Source organism: Rhinolophus sinicus, chromosome 17 (genome assembly GCF_057876585.1).
Source record: "Rhinolophus sinicus isolate RSI-liver-muscle chromosome 17, RSI-T2T, whole genome shotgun sequence".
Classification (NCBI taxonomy): Eukaryota; Metazoa; Chordata; class Mammalia; order Chiroptera; family Rhinolophidae; genus Rhinolophus; species Rhinolophus sinicus.
The window spans coordinates 156,351,745-156,365,407 of NC_142517.1; the positions used below are offsets into that span (position 1 = coordinate 156,351,745).

At 32.3% G+C, this 13,663-nt stretch overlaps 1 protein-coding gene and 1 long non-coding RNA gene across 3 annotated transcripts in view; one reads left to right on the forward strand and one right to left on the reverse strand.

Moving 5' to 3' along the window:
- Window positions 1-13,663, forward strand: part of LOC109445186 (uncharacterized) — a 74,804-nt gene that overhangs the window by 44,400 nt on the left and 16,741 nt on the right. The gene's annotated exons all lie outside the window — the stretch shown is intronic.
- The window catches only part of SCN9A (sodium voltage-gated channel alpha subunit 9), a 128,665-nt gene that overhangs the window by 4,588 nt on the left and 110,414 nt on the right, over window positions 1-13,663 (reverse strand). For both annotated transcript variants that reach the window (XM_019727348.3, XM_088794490.1), the window contains 7 exons: window positions 13,457-13,630; window positions 10,285-10,407; window positions 6,274-6,555; window positions 5,543-5,596; window positions 4,515-4,652; window positions 2,201-2,305; window positions 1,257-1,527 (listed from right to left, as the gene is read on the reverse strand). In XM_019727348.3, the coding sequence (XP_019582907.2) occupies window positions 1,257-1,527; window positions 2,201-2,305; window positions 4,515-4,652; window positions 5,543-5,596; window positions 6,274-6,555; window positions 10,285-10,407; window positions 13,457-13,630 (1,147 nt within the window). The remainder of the gene's footprint in view (window positions 1-1,256; window positions 1,528-2,200; window positions 2,306-4,514; window positions 4,653-5,542; window positions 5,597-6,273; window positions 6,556-10,284; window positions 10,408-13,456; window positions 13,631-13,663) is intronic.

Consider the following 13,663-nt stretch of genomic DNA (forward strand, 5'->3'; position numbering starts at 1 on the left):
AAAAAGGAAATATTTAAATTTCCATGCTACAGAAAATCATGACTCTACAAATAGTTTTATCTTCCACCTTCCATCTTATGTCTTAACAATTTCAGGACTGTAATTTTATTGCAAGAGATTTCATAACAATCAAAGGATTGAGCAATTCCAAAGGAAAATGATTAGACTTACCATTGTGACATTTTACCCCCTTTACTAAGTTTGTGGACATTGTTTTTTTTCTTCCTCCACAAGAATTTTTTAATTATAAGGTTAATACCTACTCATGTAGAAAATTCAAGCAATATAGTAAAGTGCTAAAAAGGAAATATAAATCACCTGAACTATCACCAATCCTAACTATTGTTAATATTTTGTTAAGTATGACTCCAGACATTTTTCTATGCAAGCACACACACACATATGAATGCAATCATGTTATATAAGCATTTTTTGTAACCTATTTTAGTCATTTCATGTCATGAAAATATTTCCATATAAATGACAACTAAGTAATTTCTTATAGTTGTCTAACGTTCTGTCAAAATAACCACACAGTGAAGAATTTTATGTTGTTTTCCAATTTATGATCTCTACAATACCTTACTGTCTAAGATTTATAATTCTCAAAATAAATGCAATCCTAAAATAGTGGGCCAGGCATGTACAGATAATCAAAAACAAAAGGACAGAAAAACAGCTATGGTAATTAAAGGGGAGAAAGTATAAAATTATGTATTGTGATTCACAGACATGACGGGTTGGTTGAGAAACGACTGCATTTTATAGATTTGCCAAGTACGAAATCATAAGAAACGAAGATGGCATTTCTTGAGATCTTTACTTTAAATTCAGGAAGAATTTTCACAAAGAGTCACCAATATTCTGCTATTAATATTATCATTAATCAAAGGGCAGTTCTCATATGTGCTAAAACTGGAAGTGATTTCAGATTCTGCTTTGGCCTTCTAAGAGACACCTACATAGAGATGCAGTTGCTACCACTGTGAATGGTGATGTTGGAAATCAAATACTCTATCAAGGGGGTATTATGTACATCTAACAGACAGAAAACTTGTGGCTTTGAGACCTGTAGTGTGAATCCAGGAATTCTGACACAGAGGATTTTGTTTTGTAAAGTTTTATTTTTAAGGTTCCTTTATTTTCATTTTACTCACTCAACAGTTAATTTATATTCAAGAATTCAGAAACTTCTCTGGGCATGTGTGGAATTTGGTTTGATTCAAAATTAAAATCTGATTAATAAATGGTCTTACCTACAATGGAGAGAATCACAACCACAAAATCAAAAATGTTCCATCCCACAGTGAAGTAGTAGTGTCTGAGGGAGATCAGTTTCAGCACACATTCTCCAGTGAAAAGGATAATAAAAACCAGATTTATCCAGTATAAGACATCAGTCATATATTGACTTTGTCCCTCTTTTTCTACCATCATAGTTCCCATGTTGAGGCAGATAAGAACCATAATGGTGATATCAAAAACTTGATTTGTTACTAGGTCAAATATACATCCTTGGAGTTTGTTCTGCAAAGAAACAAGAATAATATGGAATATAAAGTAAACTTTCCAAGTAGTGTCCACTAATCATTACATTAGTAAAAGTTTTTTTAAAAAGGTATCCGTCTTCAAAACTTGCATAAATTATCCTTGGTCATAGGTTCGTGCTTTCTATAAGAAATGTTATTAATGGGTTAAATCAAAGTCAGAGTAGATGAAACTTTTTGTTGTTGTTGACTTTCAATATATCAGACCAGTATTCAGTTAGCCTTGTATACTAACACTTGCTTTTAAGCTTATCTACCTTAGTATGTTATATTCAATCAAAAGCACATTTATTTTGATTTTCTTCAGGCCACTGTAGTAGTAAGTTGTGTAACTAACATAAAAGTAAAAGCATATACAATTATTTTTCATTTTTAGAGAAAAATAAAAAATAGGAAGGAATATTAAAAACTAAATTAGTGTTCCAAATACATACATTAAGCTTTATAAGGACTTTTGTTCAAAATATTAGCAATTGTGTTAAAAAATTATGTTCAAAATTTTGTTCACAATATTCATGTTTAAGAAATAGTTTTACATTAAAGATTCTAAAGAGATATATATATATATATATATATATATATATATATATATGTATATATACATATATATGTATATATGTATTTTTTTTTTTTTTTTTTTTTTTTTTTTTTACCCCTGGTCGAGGTATTGGCTTTTGTGGTTTCTTAGATCCCAGCTTTTTCATTGCATTATAATATTTCTTCTGTTCTTCTGTCATAAAGATGTCTTGACCTCCAAGGTAAAAAATAAATAAATCTAGTTAAAACCAGAATCATTTCCTAGATCTTTCCTCAGATTATTAAGACAGGTTGAAAATGTATTAGTACAAAGTGAAACACATTTTTATTATACGCAATGTAGCTATAAATAAAACCTGTCTTAAAGGATTATCTATGTGTAGGCACATGACTCTCTATACTTAATGTAGTATGCATATATAAAATACATGTATTAAATATAATAATGATTGGCTCAATTTTCTTTTGGTGAGGTAATCTGTGTTGTGTTAAACTATGTGCTGGTATTTCATTTCATCTGCCACTTGTCTCACTAGGCATTTCATTGCTAAATAATGAATATATTAGAAAGGGTTATGAAAAACAAAAGTAGTTAATACCTTTCTTTGATGGTTTGGCTAATATTTAGGACTCTTATGAAGAGCAGGGTTCAAAAAGAGTAGCAAAAATAGTGTTAGAGTTATATTCATTTTAAAATGCCATATTCCTTAACAGAGATAAAAATACAATAAATATGTAACACACGTATGTGTGTGTATTTCAAGAAACTCTTTAGCTATCCTTTTAATTTGAAATAAAGGAATTTCAACATAAATAATTTTTTTGGTATCAACATTATATATAACAGAGTTCAAGGCATTGAGAAAATTACTAATAGTCCAGGGTCCCAGATCTGAAGGTCTTTCTATTGAACATACAACCTTTAAGATTCAACAGTAAAAAAACAAAAACAAAAACAAACAAAAAAAACTACCATCTAAATAAAGGTTTTGATCATTTCATCACTGTAAAAGCCTAAATCTAACAAAATGGGCCTAAAAGCTTTGCTTGTTCTTTTAGGATCTGCTTATTTCTTAAAATCATCTGTAATTTTTACAGATTCATGCATGTTCTATACTGATCTATAATATCAACTTTTTAGTTATGGCATAAATCAGAATAATCCATGCCATTAGAAATTTATTTGGGGGAATTTATAGTTCTGAAATCTTACTTAAATCGTAGGGTCCTAGAGTTAAAGACAATCTAGTTATGGTTTTCCTTTAGTTTGCCTGGATTAGGTAATATTCAGCTTCCTGTTATAAACTGCATTAAAAAAAAAAAGTATCAAGTACCTAATAATAACCAGAATCCCCTTTCTGTCTTAGAGTGTTTTAATTCACCTTTCCTCTAGTTGATATGCAGTCGTTATGAAATTTTGGTATTCATCTGATCTACTGATACTGTGTTTCCCTGAAAATAAGACCTAGTCGGACCATCAGCTTTCATGCATCTTTTGGAGCAAAAATTAATATAAGACCTGGTCTTATTTTAATATCATATAAGAACGGGTCTTATATAATACAATAGGGTCTTATATAATACAGTATAAGACCGGTCTTATATTAATTTTTGCACCAAAAGACGCATTAGAGCTGATGGTCCAGCTAGGTCTTATTTTCAGGGAAACACGGTAGTTGGCAAGAAAGAGAGCCTTTGTTCCAATGTCAAGAGAAGCCCAGATCCTGTAGTTCGCACTGATGGGGGCTGACCATTACAGCATGTCAAGAACTTACCTAAGAAGCTATGAAAACACTGGGGAGAGAACTCTGAATTAGAGATAAAAATCAAAGGAGCAGATTTTGTTTTCCCTTGATGATATCCTGGTTGCCAACATAAAGAAGGGGGAGATGAAACTAAGAGGAGATTAAAAGGCTCTAATAGTTGAAACAGAAATCTCAGAGAAGTGCCTCACTTGCAACATTGACCAAATCTTCATTTCCATTATATGTGTCATTCCTTCTGCTATAATATAAACTCCTTGAGCTCAGGGACCTGATTTTATGTTGTTCTCCCTGACATGCCAGCCCAATCCATACCACACCGAACAATGGCACAGAACAGAATGAAAGAACTACTTATGAAATGTGTTTTGAATAAATAATCAGTGCATTACTATTTCTTAATTATTCAATCCTCTATAGGGAACATTGAAAAAAAAACCTAAACAGTTGCCATATTGTTTAAAAACAGCTATGAATTAGGAGATTACTTTCTGGGTAGAGATAAATGAGATTAAACATATCTGTAACTGCACACTGGCCAATTGAAAAATAAATGAAATTCTAATGAAAATAATTATTCATTGATATCAAATTAAATTTTACATTAAAATTTCGTGAAAATAACTTCCTATTTTTCAGTGCAATAAAAGAAACTTAAAATACTTATCTTTTTTTTCTGTTGGTTGAAATTATCTATGATGACACCAATGAACAAGTTCAAAGTGAAGAATGACCCAAAAATGATAAAGATGACAAAATAAATGTACATGTAGAGGCTGTGTTCATATATGGGTTGTTCATTTACCTATAAAATTAATGTAAGTTAGCACTTTGTTGACAATAACATTCCTCATTTTCTTTTTCACATGGTTTTTCAAGGTAATCCAAACAGTGCTATTTTAGATGAACTTGGCTTTTCAGAATCCATATATTGTTATGGATCCATATAATCACTGTTAAAACTTTTTTTAACATTAAATAAATATTTCTTAAATGTTTACTGTGTACATGAATATAATCTCCAAGTGACTAAAAAGGGCTTAACCATATATCATACTTGTTCTCAGATTGGTAAGGCAATTTAGTAATAGATGATGTTAAAGTATGTTTTCTAGTTCCAGAAAATAATTGTAAAAGAGATAATGCCATATTTATATAAATTTTGCAGACTTGTTTTCATTTGATTACAGAAATGTCTTCACTGGATTTAACTTTCTTAGTGTGGATCTTATTTCACATAAACACTTCCATCGCTCTTTAAAATATAAAAATTTAAAAAACTATGACTAAAACATGGTATTTCATATTTATTTTGATAAACTTGTACTTACTGAGAATTTATTAGTGTGCTAAATGCTCTACTTGTGTTTTGTTGGTGGAACCTCAGAATAATCCCATGATGTAGGCATTGAATTCGTTTCTTTATACAGTCAGTAAACAGGCTCAGAGAGGTAAAGTAATTTGTTCAAAGTCAGTCGCACAGCTTGTACGAGTACGATAATGTAGAACCAGAATTTGAGTCAAGGTCCGTCTCTAATGCTGTACATGTAATCACTGGGCTACCCCTGGGTGGAAGTTCTTAATTTTGAGTGTACATACCAAGGGCTCCTTGGAGCTACTATTTGAAAATGGTCAAACTCAACTAAGGAGCTTTTAAAAATCGCAGAACTTAGTTATATGTTGACCAGTACTTACATCAACAGAATCAACAGCTGCATACATAATATCCATCCATCCCTTAAATGTTGCCTGTAAATATAACATTTATAGAATCTGAATGTGAAGCTCATACTCTAAAGCAGCCATACATGAGTTTAGTTCATTGAATGTTACAACATTTATTAATATCAATCACTAAGTTTTACTGCATTTCAAAATATCAATTTAATATAAAGTTGCTATGCCAAGAACAAAAAGGACACATTCTCAAATCACATTCTAAATCTTATTCCTAGTTAGTTATTTCCAGGTTGTTAACAATTCCTGAGAATTTTTGTACATGAACTTTTATTTTTTTCAGAGGTCGAGGAAAGTTTTATGAAAAAGGCAGGAGACGATTTTCTCCATTTCTAAAGAAAGGATTCTCTGTGCTAGTGGGAGTCCTTGCATTCCCATATAGTGTAAAATTGGCAGTCCAAAATACAACTATTCAGTTTTGGAGCAATGTTTAGGTGGTACAATGGTGAAGGGCCAAATGACACCCAAAAGTCAATTATAGATTAATAATTCTCAAATGCAGTAGAACTTATACCTTATTTTTACTCATTTTTATATGCATATGTTCTAAGAAACACCAAGTCTCTTTTTAAAGACAAAGAGTATTCGATCTTTAATTGCTAGTTAATAGATTATTTAAAATAATGACATATCCTTCATCCAGTGTTCACTAAAATATAAAGAAACAATACATGAAAGGGGTTACTTACAACTTGAAGCAAAGACAGGTAACCAAGTCCAACATTATCAAAGTTCACCTTCAGGTTTTTCCATCGTACATTTTGACTAACATTCATCAGTGCAAAACAATCGGAACGATTGTTAACTTGACTTACAGGAAACCGTGACCCATTTGTGGTGTTAACACACTCATAGAACTTGCCAGCAAATAAATTTACTCCCATGATGCTAAATATTAACCAGAATATCAGACACACAAGTAGCACATTCATGATGGAAGGAATTGCACCTATGAGTGCATTCACGACCACCTAGTATTCAAAGAAAGAAAGGAATAATTAGGATTCATACAAATTTTAAATGGGCAACAGTAATGAAACACAGTACAGAATTAAAGAAATAGAAAAGCCACCCTTAAATGTTTAAGACATTAAATTAACCAGCCAACATGTATTAATTGAATGGCTACTATGTGCTTGGCAATATGCCAAGCAAGACAAAATGAGATAGAAGCCCTGTGATCAAGTTGTTTACAAAAATACATGGTGAACATAGAGTGAAACTATTAGCAACAACACAAAACCAAATAACAAAGATGCTATGACAGCTTAAATGAAAAAAAAAAAAAAAGATAATAAACCAAAACCTGATATATGTAAGGTGAAGTCGTAAAATCTGCATATTCTAGAAAAGAAAGAAATTTACAAATATAAATGATAAAAAATAAAATATACATTTAAAGCTTTATAGTCCTAGAATTACCACTCTAAAACTCTCCCTTACAGAGAAACTACTAGTGTGTAGATAAACTGGAATTAAGACTGAGAATCTTTCAGCGGTGTGAATCCCTTAGGTCTAACTATTTCTCTAGTTGTGCGATATGTGAATTCAGTTAAGATCTTGGGACGCTTGTTTCCTCATCTGCAAAATGAGAGCAATCTTTTCAAATTTATTATTCTAACTCTAAAAATACTTTATGTATGTCTTTGGCTAAATATAGATTATGTTGGCCTCAGTTAAAACAAAAATGAGGTATAGTTTGTCTTCAATACTTCCTTTTTTTTTGCTTTTCAGCATTTCTATTGCTATTGATCACCAATGCCTCTGGCCACGCCAATTTTCCTGCATGACGACTTTGTAGCATTTATCACTCCAGATTTTCCTAATTACCCCACCCTTCAAAATCTACCTGTCTTCTGACACTTCAGCTCTAGTCCAAATTTGAGTGCAAATATGTTAGACTAATTTGTTACATAAGAATGCTGTGCTCCGACTTGTTTGTAATAAATGATGCACTCTTCAGACATTTCCAAATGGTGAAACTTTAAGGCTGACTACCTTTGAGACTGTCTAGAGCAGGGGTTGGCAAACAGTTTCTTAAATATTTTTAGGCTTTGAGGGTTCTATGATCTCTGTTGCAACTATTCAATTCTGCCACTGTAGCCACAGAGTATACAGAAGGGGGTGTGGCTGAAATCCAATAAAACTTCCTTTACAAAACAGGCAACCAGCCTGTGGGCTTTGGCTGGTCCAGAATAATAGTTATTACCCTACGGTCGATGGACCTGTGCAGGTTCCATGAGGGCATGCAATTACATAGGAAACATTAGGGGTATGCTTTCTTTATGGAATGATGATTCATACTTTCATGCGATTCTTACAGTGTATACGACACTAAAAGGGTGAGGGAGAACAGGATTAGAGAATAAAGTTTGAAGTGGCCAACCCTTATTCACGCCTACTTTTCCATGCTCATTTCCTGCTAACCTGCCCACTGTGGCTGTTACCGAGAAACACTGATCCTTCTTGTCACTGCCCAAACATGCCTTATACACTCAACTCTGAGCTTCTCTACGATGTGGCAGAGATGCCTGGAATGCCTACCTGCCTGAGATTTGGGGCCCGCTCTTTCAGCCCTCCAGCGTCACCTTCATGTAAAGCCTTCCCAGACTTCCCCAAGTAGCAGTTCCCACCTCTACGTTCCTTAGTGCTGTGTGCTTACCATTCTCTAGCAGATGTCATAGACTACCTACTGTTCCCTTCTCTGTCTCTCCATGACCATTGTTCCTACTCAGTCTTGGATGGGTAGGGTTTATTCACCATTGTACTGTTTTTGTAGAACAACATCTGACACATAGTTGGTGTTTAAAATGTTTGCTGAAAGAATGTGAGCAATGATGGGTCTCTGAGGGAGAGAGGTACATATTGCTCTGATGAAAAGCCTCTAACTTGGGAAAGCAACAAGCTCAAGAGCCTCAAGACTCAAAGGAAGCTCACTACAAAATACCTCAAATCATTATTTTAGTTATTTTTCAAAATGACATGCAGTGTGAAGGAAAAAACTCCTTTTTGCCTGGTTAATAAATGTAACTAAATAGACATGTTTACCCCTCAAATATAGTAAAACATTCTTTTGCATCCAACTCACCTGTATTATAGATAAAGAACAAAGAGCAAACAGGGTAAAATAATGGGCTGGCTGAATCCCTGAGGGAAGTCGTTTTGTCGGGGAAAGTATATTATTTATTCATGAAAATGGAGTATAATGTCTGCTTGAGTCCAGGGATCAGTCGTAAGTTCCGGATAGATTGTAACATTCTACTAATGCCAACAAATGAAGATGATGTCAATGAATTCCAGAATCATCTTTCCGTATAACACGTTAACTTGCAATTTTTCAATTCTTATATGATAAAAAATACTTGAATTTGATGGATTTTTTTGTATAATCATGATCATATACACGGAGCCATCACACACTGAATGCATTAAGCAGTAGAGGTGAGTCATAATTAGGATAGCAGTGATAATAATGAAGATATGCTAAACGAAAAGGTCTCTACTGTTCACCTGAGGCTTCAGATTTCTGAGCTCCATCTCAGAGTTTATAATTCACCATGTCTAGGGTGGGGCCTGGGAATTTGCATTTCTAGTAAGTTCTCAAATGATGCCGATAGCTGGTCAGTAGACCACACTTAGAGAAGCAGTGAGATAGATTAACTCTGCATGTTAAATTGTTCAGAGACTACAGGTGGAGAGGAAGTCAGATAAACAAATAAACAAAACACAATATAATGAGGGTTTTATGTGTCTGAACATAGAGAAAAGATGCCCAATTATGTCTCATGGTGGACAGACAAGGAAATTTTAAATTGAGGCTTCAAGGATGGGTTGATGTTTATCTGCTATATTGGTGAGTGAGGGTTGAGAAAGGCAGGGAGAAGCATTCCTGGCCAAGCGAACACCAGAGGCATGAGAAAGCAGGTACAAATTTGGAAAAGAAGAAATCTGAGGAGAGCAGCAGTGGATGAGGATATGGACTAACTAGAGAAAATAAGGTTATTGTCCTCCACGTATTTTATGAAGAAGTTGCTGGTTTAATATAGCTCTTAAAGCCAGATTGCTGGTAGTCATTTATCTTGCACCTTGTTTGTCTTTGCAAAATGAACCTCCTTTCAGGCACTATATAGTCGAATGCAGATTAGGTAAACTCTCAGAGCTTTAGTTTTCTTGGATATAATTTGGAGATAATCCTACTTTCATTGCAACATTTATTTTAAGGACGAAATTAAAAGTGATGGCTGTTTCTTCACTTCCCTTTACTTTCTAATTCCCTTTATCCACGATAGTTCCTTAACAAATATTATTGATCACCTAATACAGGCAAGTCCTTGATGACTTGTATATGAGAAATGTTTTCAGGACATTTTCAGAACACATAATAGTGTCCCCTTCATTTGAATTTCCTAGCATGGGCATTTTCATTTAAGAAGGGAAAAGCTACTTATTTAGATCATTGTCTAACAATATTATACAAAGGAGGCATTACTGTATTTGATTTACTCTTTGTTAAATAGTATGCACTGAAATACTGTGTATATACACATGTATATACATTCATATACATACACAGTTCACATATATGTATAGATGTATTTATATATATCTATGTACAGAGCCCATAATTTATACATACTCATTTTTTCATATTTTATACTCAATTTAAAAATATTATATTAGGAAGTTTAGTATTTTCTTACCCTCATTCCTTCAAATCTAGATAAAGCTCTTAGAGGTCTTAAAGCTCTAAGTGTCCGAAGGGATTTAATGGGGCCAAGGTCTGAGAAGCCGAGAGTGTTGGCAATTAAAGTAACCAAAGAAACCTACAAAAAAAATAATTTTTCATTAATCATTTCAATGAAATAATAAAGCAAAAAGAGGAAAAATCAATTTCAAAGATCACTAAGAGAAGCTTAACAAGAACAATATGATTTTATATATCACGTTATCTAGTCATTGCCTAAAAAAAGGGTAACATGATAGTTTTATAAGGAAAATAGTTTTAAAGGAAGGTTAACAAAAAAAAAATAAATAATAGAAAGAAAGTGGGTTATTTCTTATATCTGAATAAAAATGACATGTGCTTTGCACACCTTGGTAGTCAATGGTTATGTGCTTGCTTATTAATTCTGAACATTTAATTAGAACAATTATCAAAATTTCAACTGAAGTAAAATCCAGGGCCTAACAAAATGTGTGATTCTGAAGCTAAGTCATAACAGAGTGGCATTAACTCAACCAAGTCCAAGTCCTAGTATAAACCTTACTCAAAATCAATTTGAAGACTCGTGATTCTGAAGTGGAGCTAATTCCTAACCAAATTATTCTGCTTTACCATTTCTCAGAATTGGTAACAAACATCTACTAGTAATAATTCCCTGGGAGAAAATCTTACTTGTATTAATGAGTGCATGAGAGTAGGTGATGTTACTGGCTTCACAATCAACACACACACAACTTCATCATGTCAGATAGATCTGCCCCAATCACCATAACAAGTATCCAACAGAATTGTGTGTTTTTATCGAAAATTATCTCAGAAGAAATAACATGGACAGAAAGAAAATCAACAAACTTTCTGTTAATAAAGCAACGAGTTTCTTAATGACCTTAGATCTGGATCTGTAAATGCATTTAGTCTCTGATTAAGTTCCATTAAATATATTCATTTGTTTTACACTGGGTAGCAGGAGCAATGTCTAAGAATAGTGTCTGGAATGCAACTCTTCATTACAAATTAAGTAAAGACTAAAAGATTTAAGTTTTCCAGGGAAGAACAAGAATATCTGAGAGGCAATTTTTATTTAACAAGTATTGACGGAGTAGATAAATTCATTGCTCACAAGTTCACTGCGGCTACTATCAGAGAGAAGTAAACTGATTTATGGATCAGGATGTGCTGAAGTGTTTTGTTCTCATGAATGTCTCACCAAATGTAACGTTGCTTCTTTTTAAGTCCTAATGTTATATATTCAACATAACTAATAGTCCCTCATATCATTCCTAAACTCACCCAGTCTTTCAGGTGCATTATTTTCCACTTAAGTACACTAAAAAATATAAGTATACTTTTTAATCAGAATAAAAAGTGGTCCTTTTTAATCAGAAAAAATAAAGTTTTAAAATGTTTATTATCATTTAAATATCCCTTAAGGAAATGGTAGATCCAATCTACAAACCATTGTTAGAGGATATGACACTGAATATAATAGATGCATATTATTGAGAAAATTATAGTATAGTACATAACTGACAATATATGAATATGCATATATACGTGTGTATAAAAATAACCAAAAAACATGAAATCAATATAAGGTATCAGAAATTAGATTTCTCATATAAGAAGCCCCAGAGAACATATGAGGTGCAATGTATAGCTATACCTCGGGGAAAAAAATGTGCATCACCTATATAGAAAACAAAAATGTTAAGGTTTAATGTTTCATATATTGAGCTATTCAAAACCAAAGAGTTTACTGAGCTTTAGATAACAGTTGAGAAATTGAATTTTGACAAGACATGATTAGTTTTGGCTTAATTTTGCAGTCAGATTTTGCTATATATAGTCATGCTTACTACTAACTTTGATATCTATGAATGATGCTGTATTAATTTACCTTTTCTGAAAAGTTTGATAATGCAAATTCTTAGTTAAATGTTACAGCACTTGTTGGTACTATAAAAATTTGCATGTTGCCCTCTAATCTCAGACATCGGATGGAAAACAAATCTCTAAAAACTATGACTGATTGTATGTTTCTTCCCTAAACACAAAGACTACATTTTGGAAAATCTAGGAGAATTAGTAAAAGATTGAAGAACATAATTCATTCTGAGAAAAATAAGATTGAGAGATTGTGGTCATGAATTAAGAAAGTCTTTTAAAAAATGTAAAATATATGATATCACATTATTATATAATGTATTATTACATTATATCATTAAAATCTAAAACAAAATAATTAGAGTATACTGCATAAAAATGAATTGATAATAATGGATATTATACCATTAATTTCTATTTGAGATGTCTTGATCTCACAAGCTGTTTTAGGATCTGTTTCCTGACTATTTCAATAACATGTCTAAAACTATTTTTTCTTTGTTAAAAATAATACATAAACTGAAGTATTCTTATGGATTTTCCATCATCCAAGTATTCAACAGTTATCTGAATTTATTATTTGAAATTATTAATGCTGATTTTTCTGTCCTACTCCACTGTAGAGATGAAGGGTAGGTTAGATATTTGACATGGGGCCAACAGCTGTGACTCATTTTGGTTTTCCCTATCATTGTGACTGAGATAAATATTTTGAAATTCCATGTCTTCCCTTCTTCCTAATGTAGAGTCATTTAGCTTTAACACTACCATTTTTATGTAACTTTCAAGTAACATATCAGACAACCTGATACATCCCTCATCCTCTTTTATTTTCTAGTTTTACATTCTATTAAAAAAAAAATCTGTATTTTATCTTTTTATTTGTGCCTCTGCCCTTTTCCATTCCCCCTTCCCATGTTTTAGTTTTTCATTTTGTTCATATTCCCAACAGGGATGATATTCAAATCATGTATATATATTCAAAAATCACATCTATGATTGCAGAAAACACATGAAGAGTAAATTATATATGTTACAATAGTGCAGAAAAGAATTTACATTTATTGAAAGGTTTCTCTTTCTGATATGTTTCTGATATATTTCTACTGGCTGTATTAATATTTTTAAAAGCATAAACCTATAGCCTGAAAATATAAAAAGCTAACCAAAATGAAAATATGATAATATACAACACTAATGAACGTTTTTCAGAACACTTATTTGTAAGAATAAATCCTCCTTTAAAATTTACTCAAAGTACCTACATCGACAATTAAGAAATCTAGCCAACACCAGGCATTGGTGAAATACGTTTTATAACCATATGCGATCCATTTTAGAAGCATTTCCAAGATGAAGATGTAAGTGAATATCTTGTCAGCATACTCCAGGATAACCTTAATGGTCTTTTTCTTTTCAATATATATATCTTCAAATGCCTGTGGAAATAATATTCAAATTTTAATTGACGT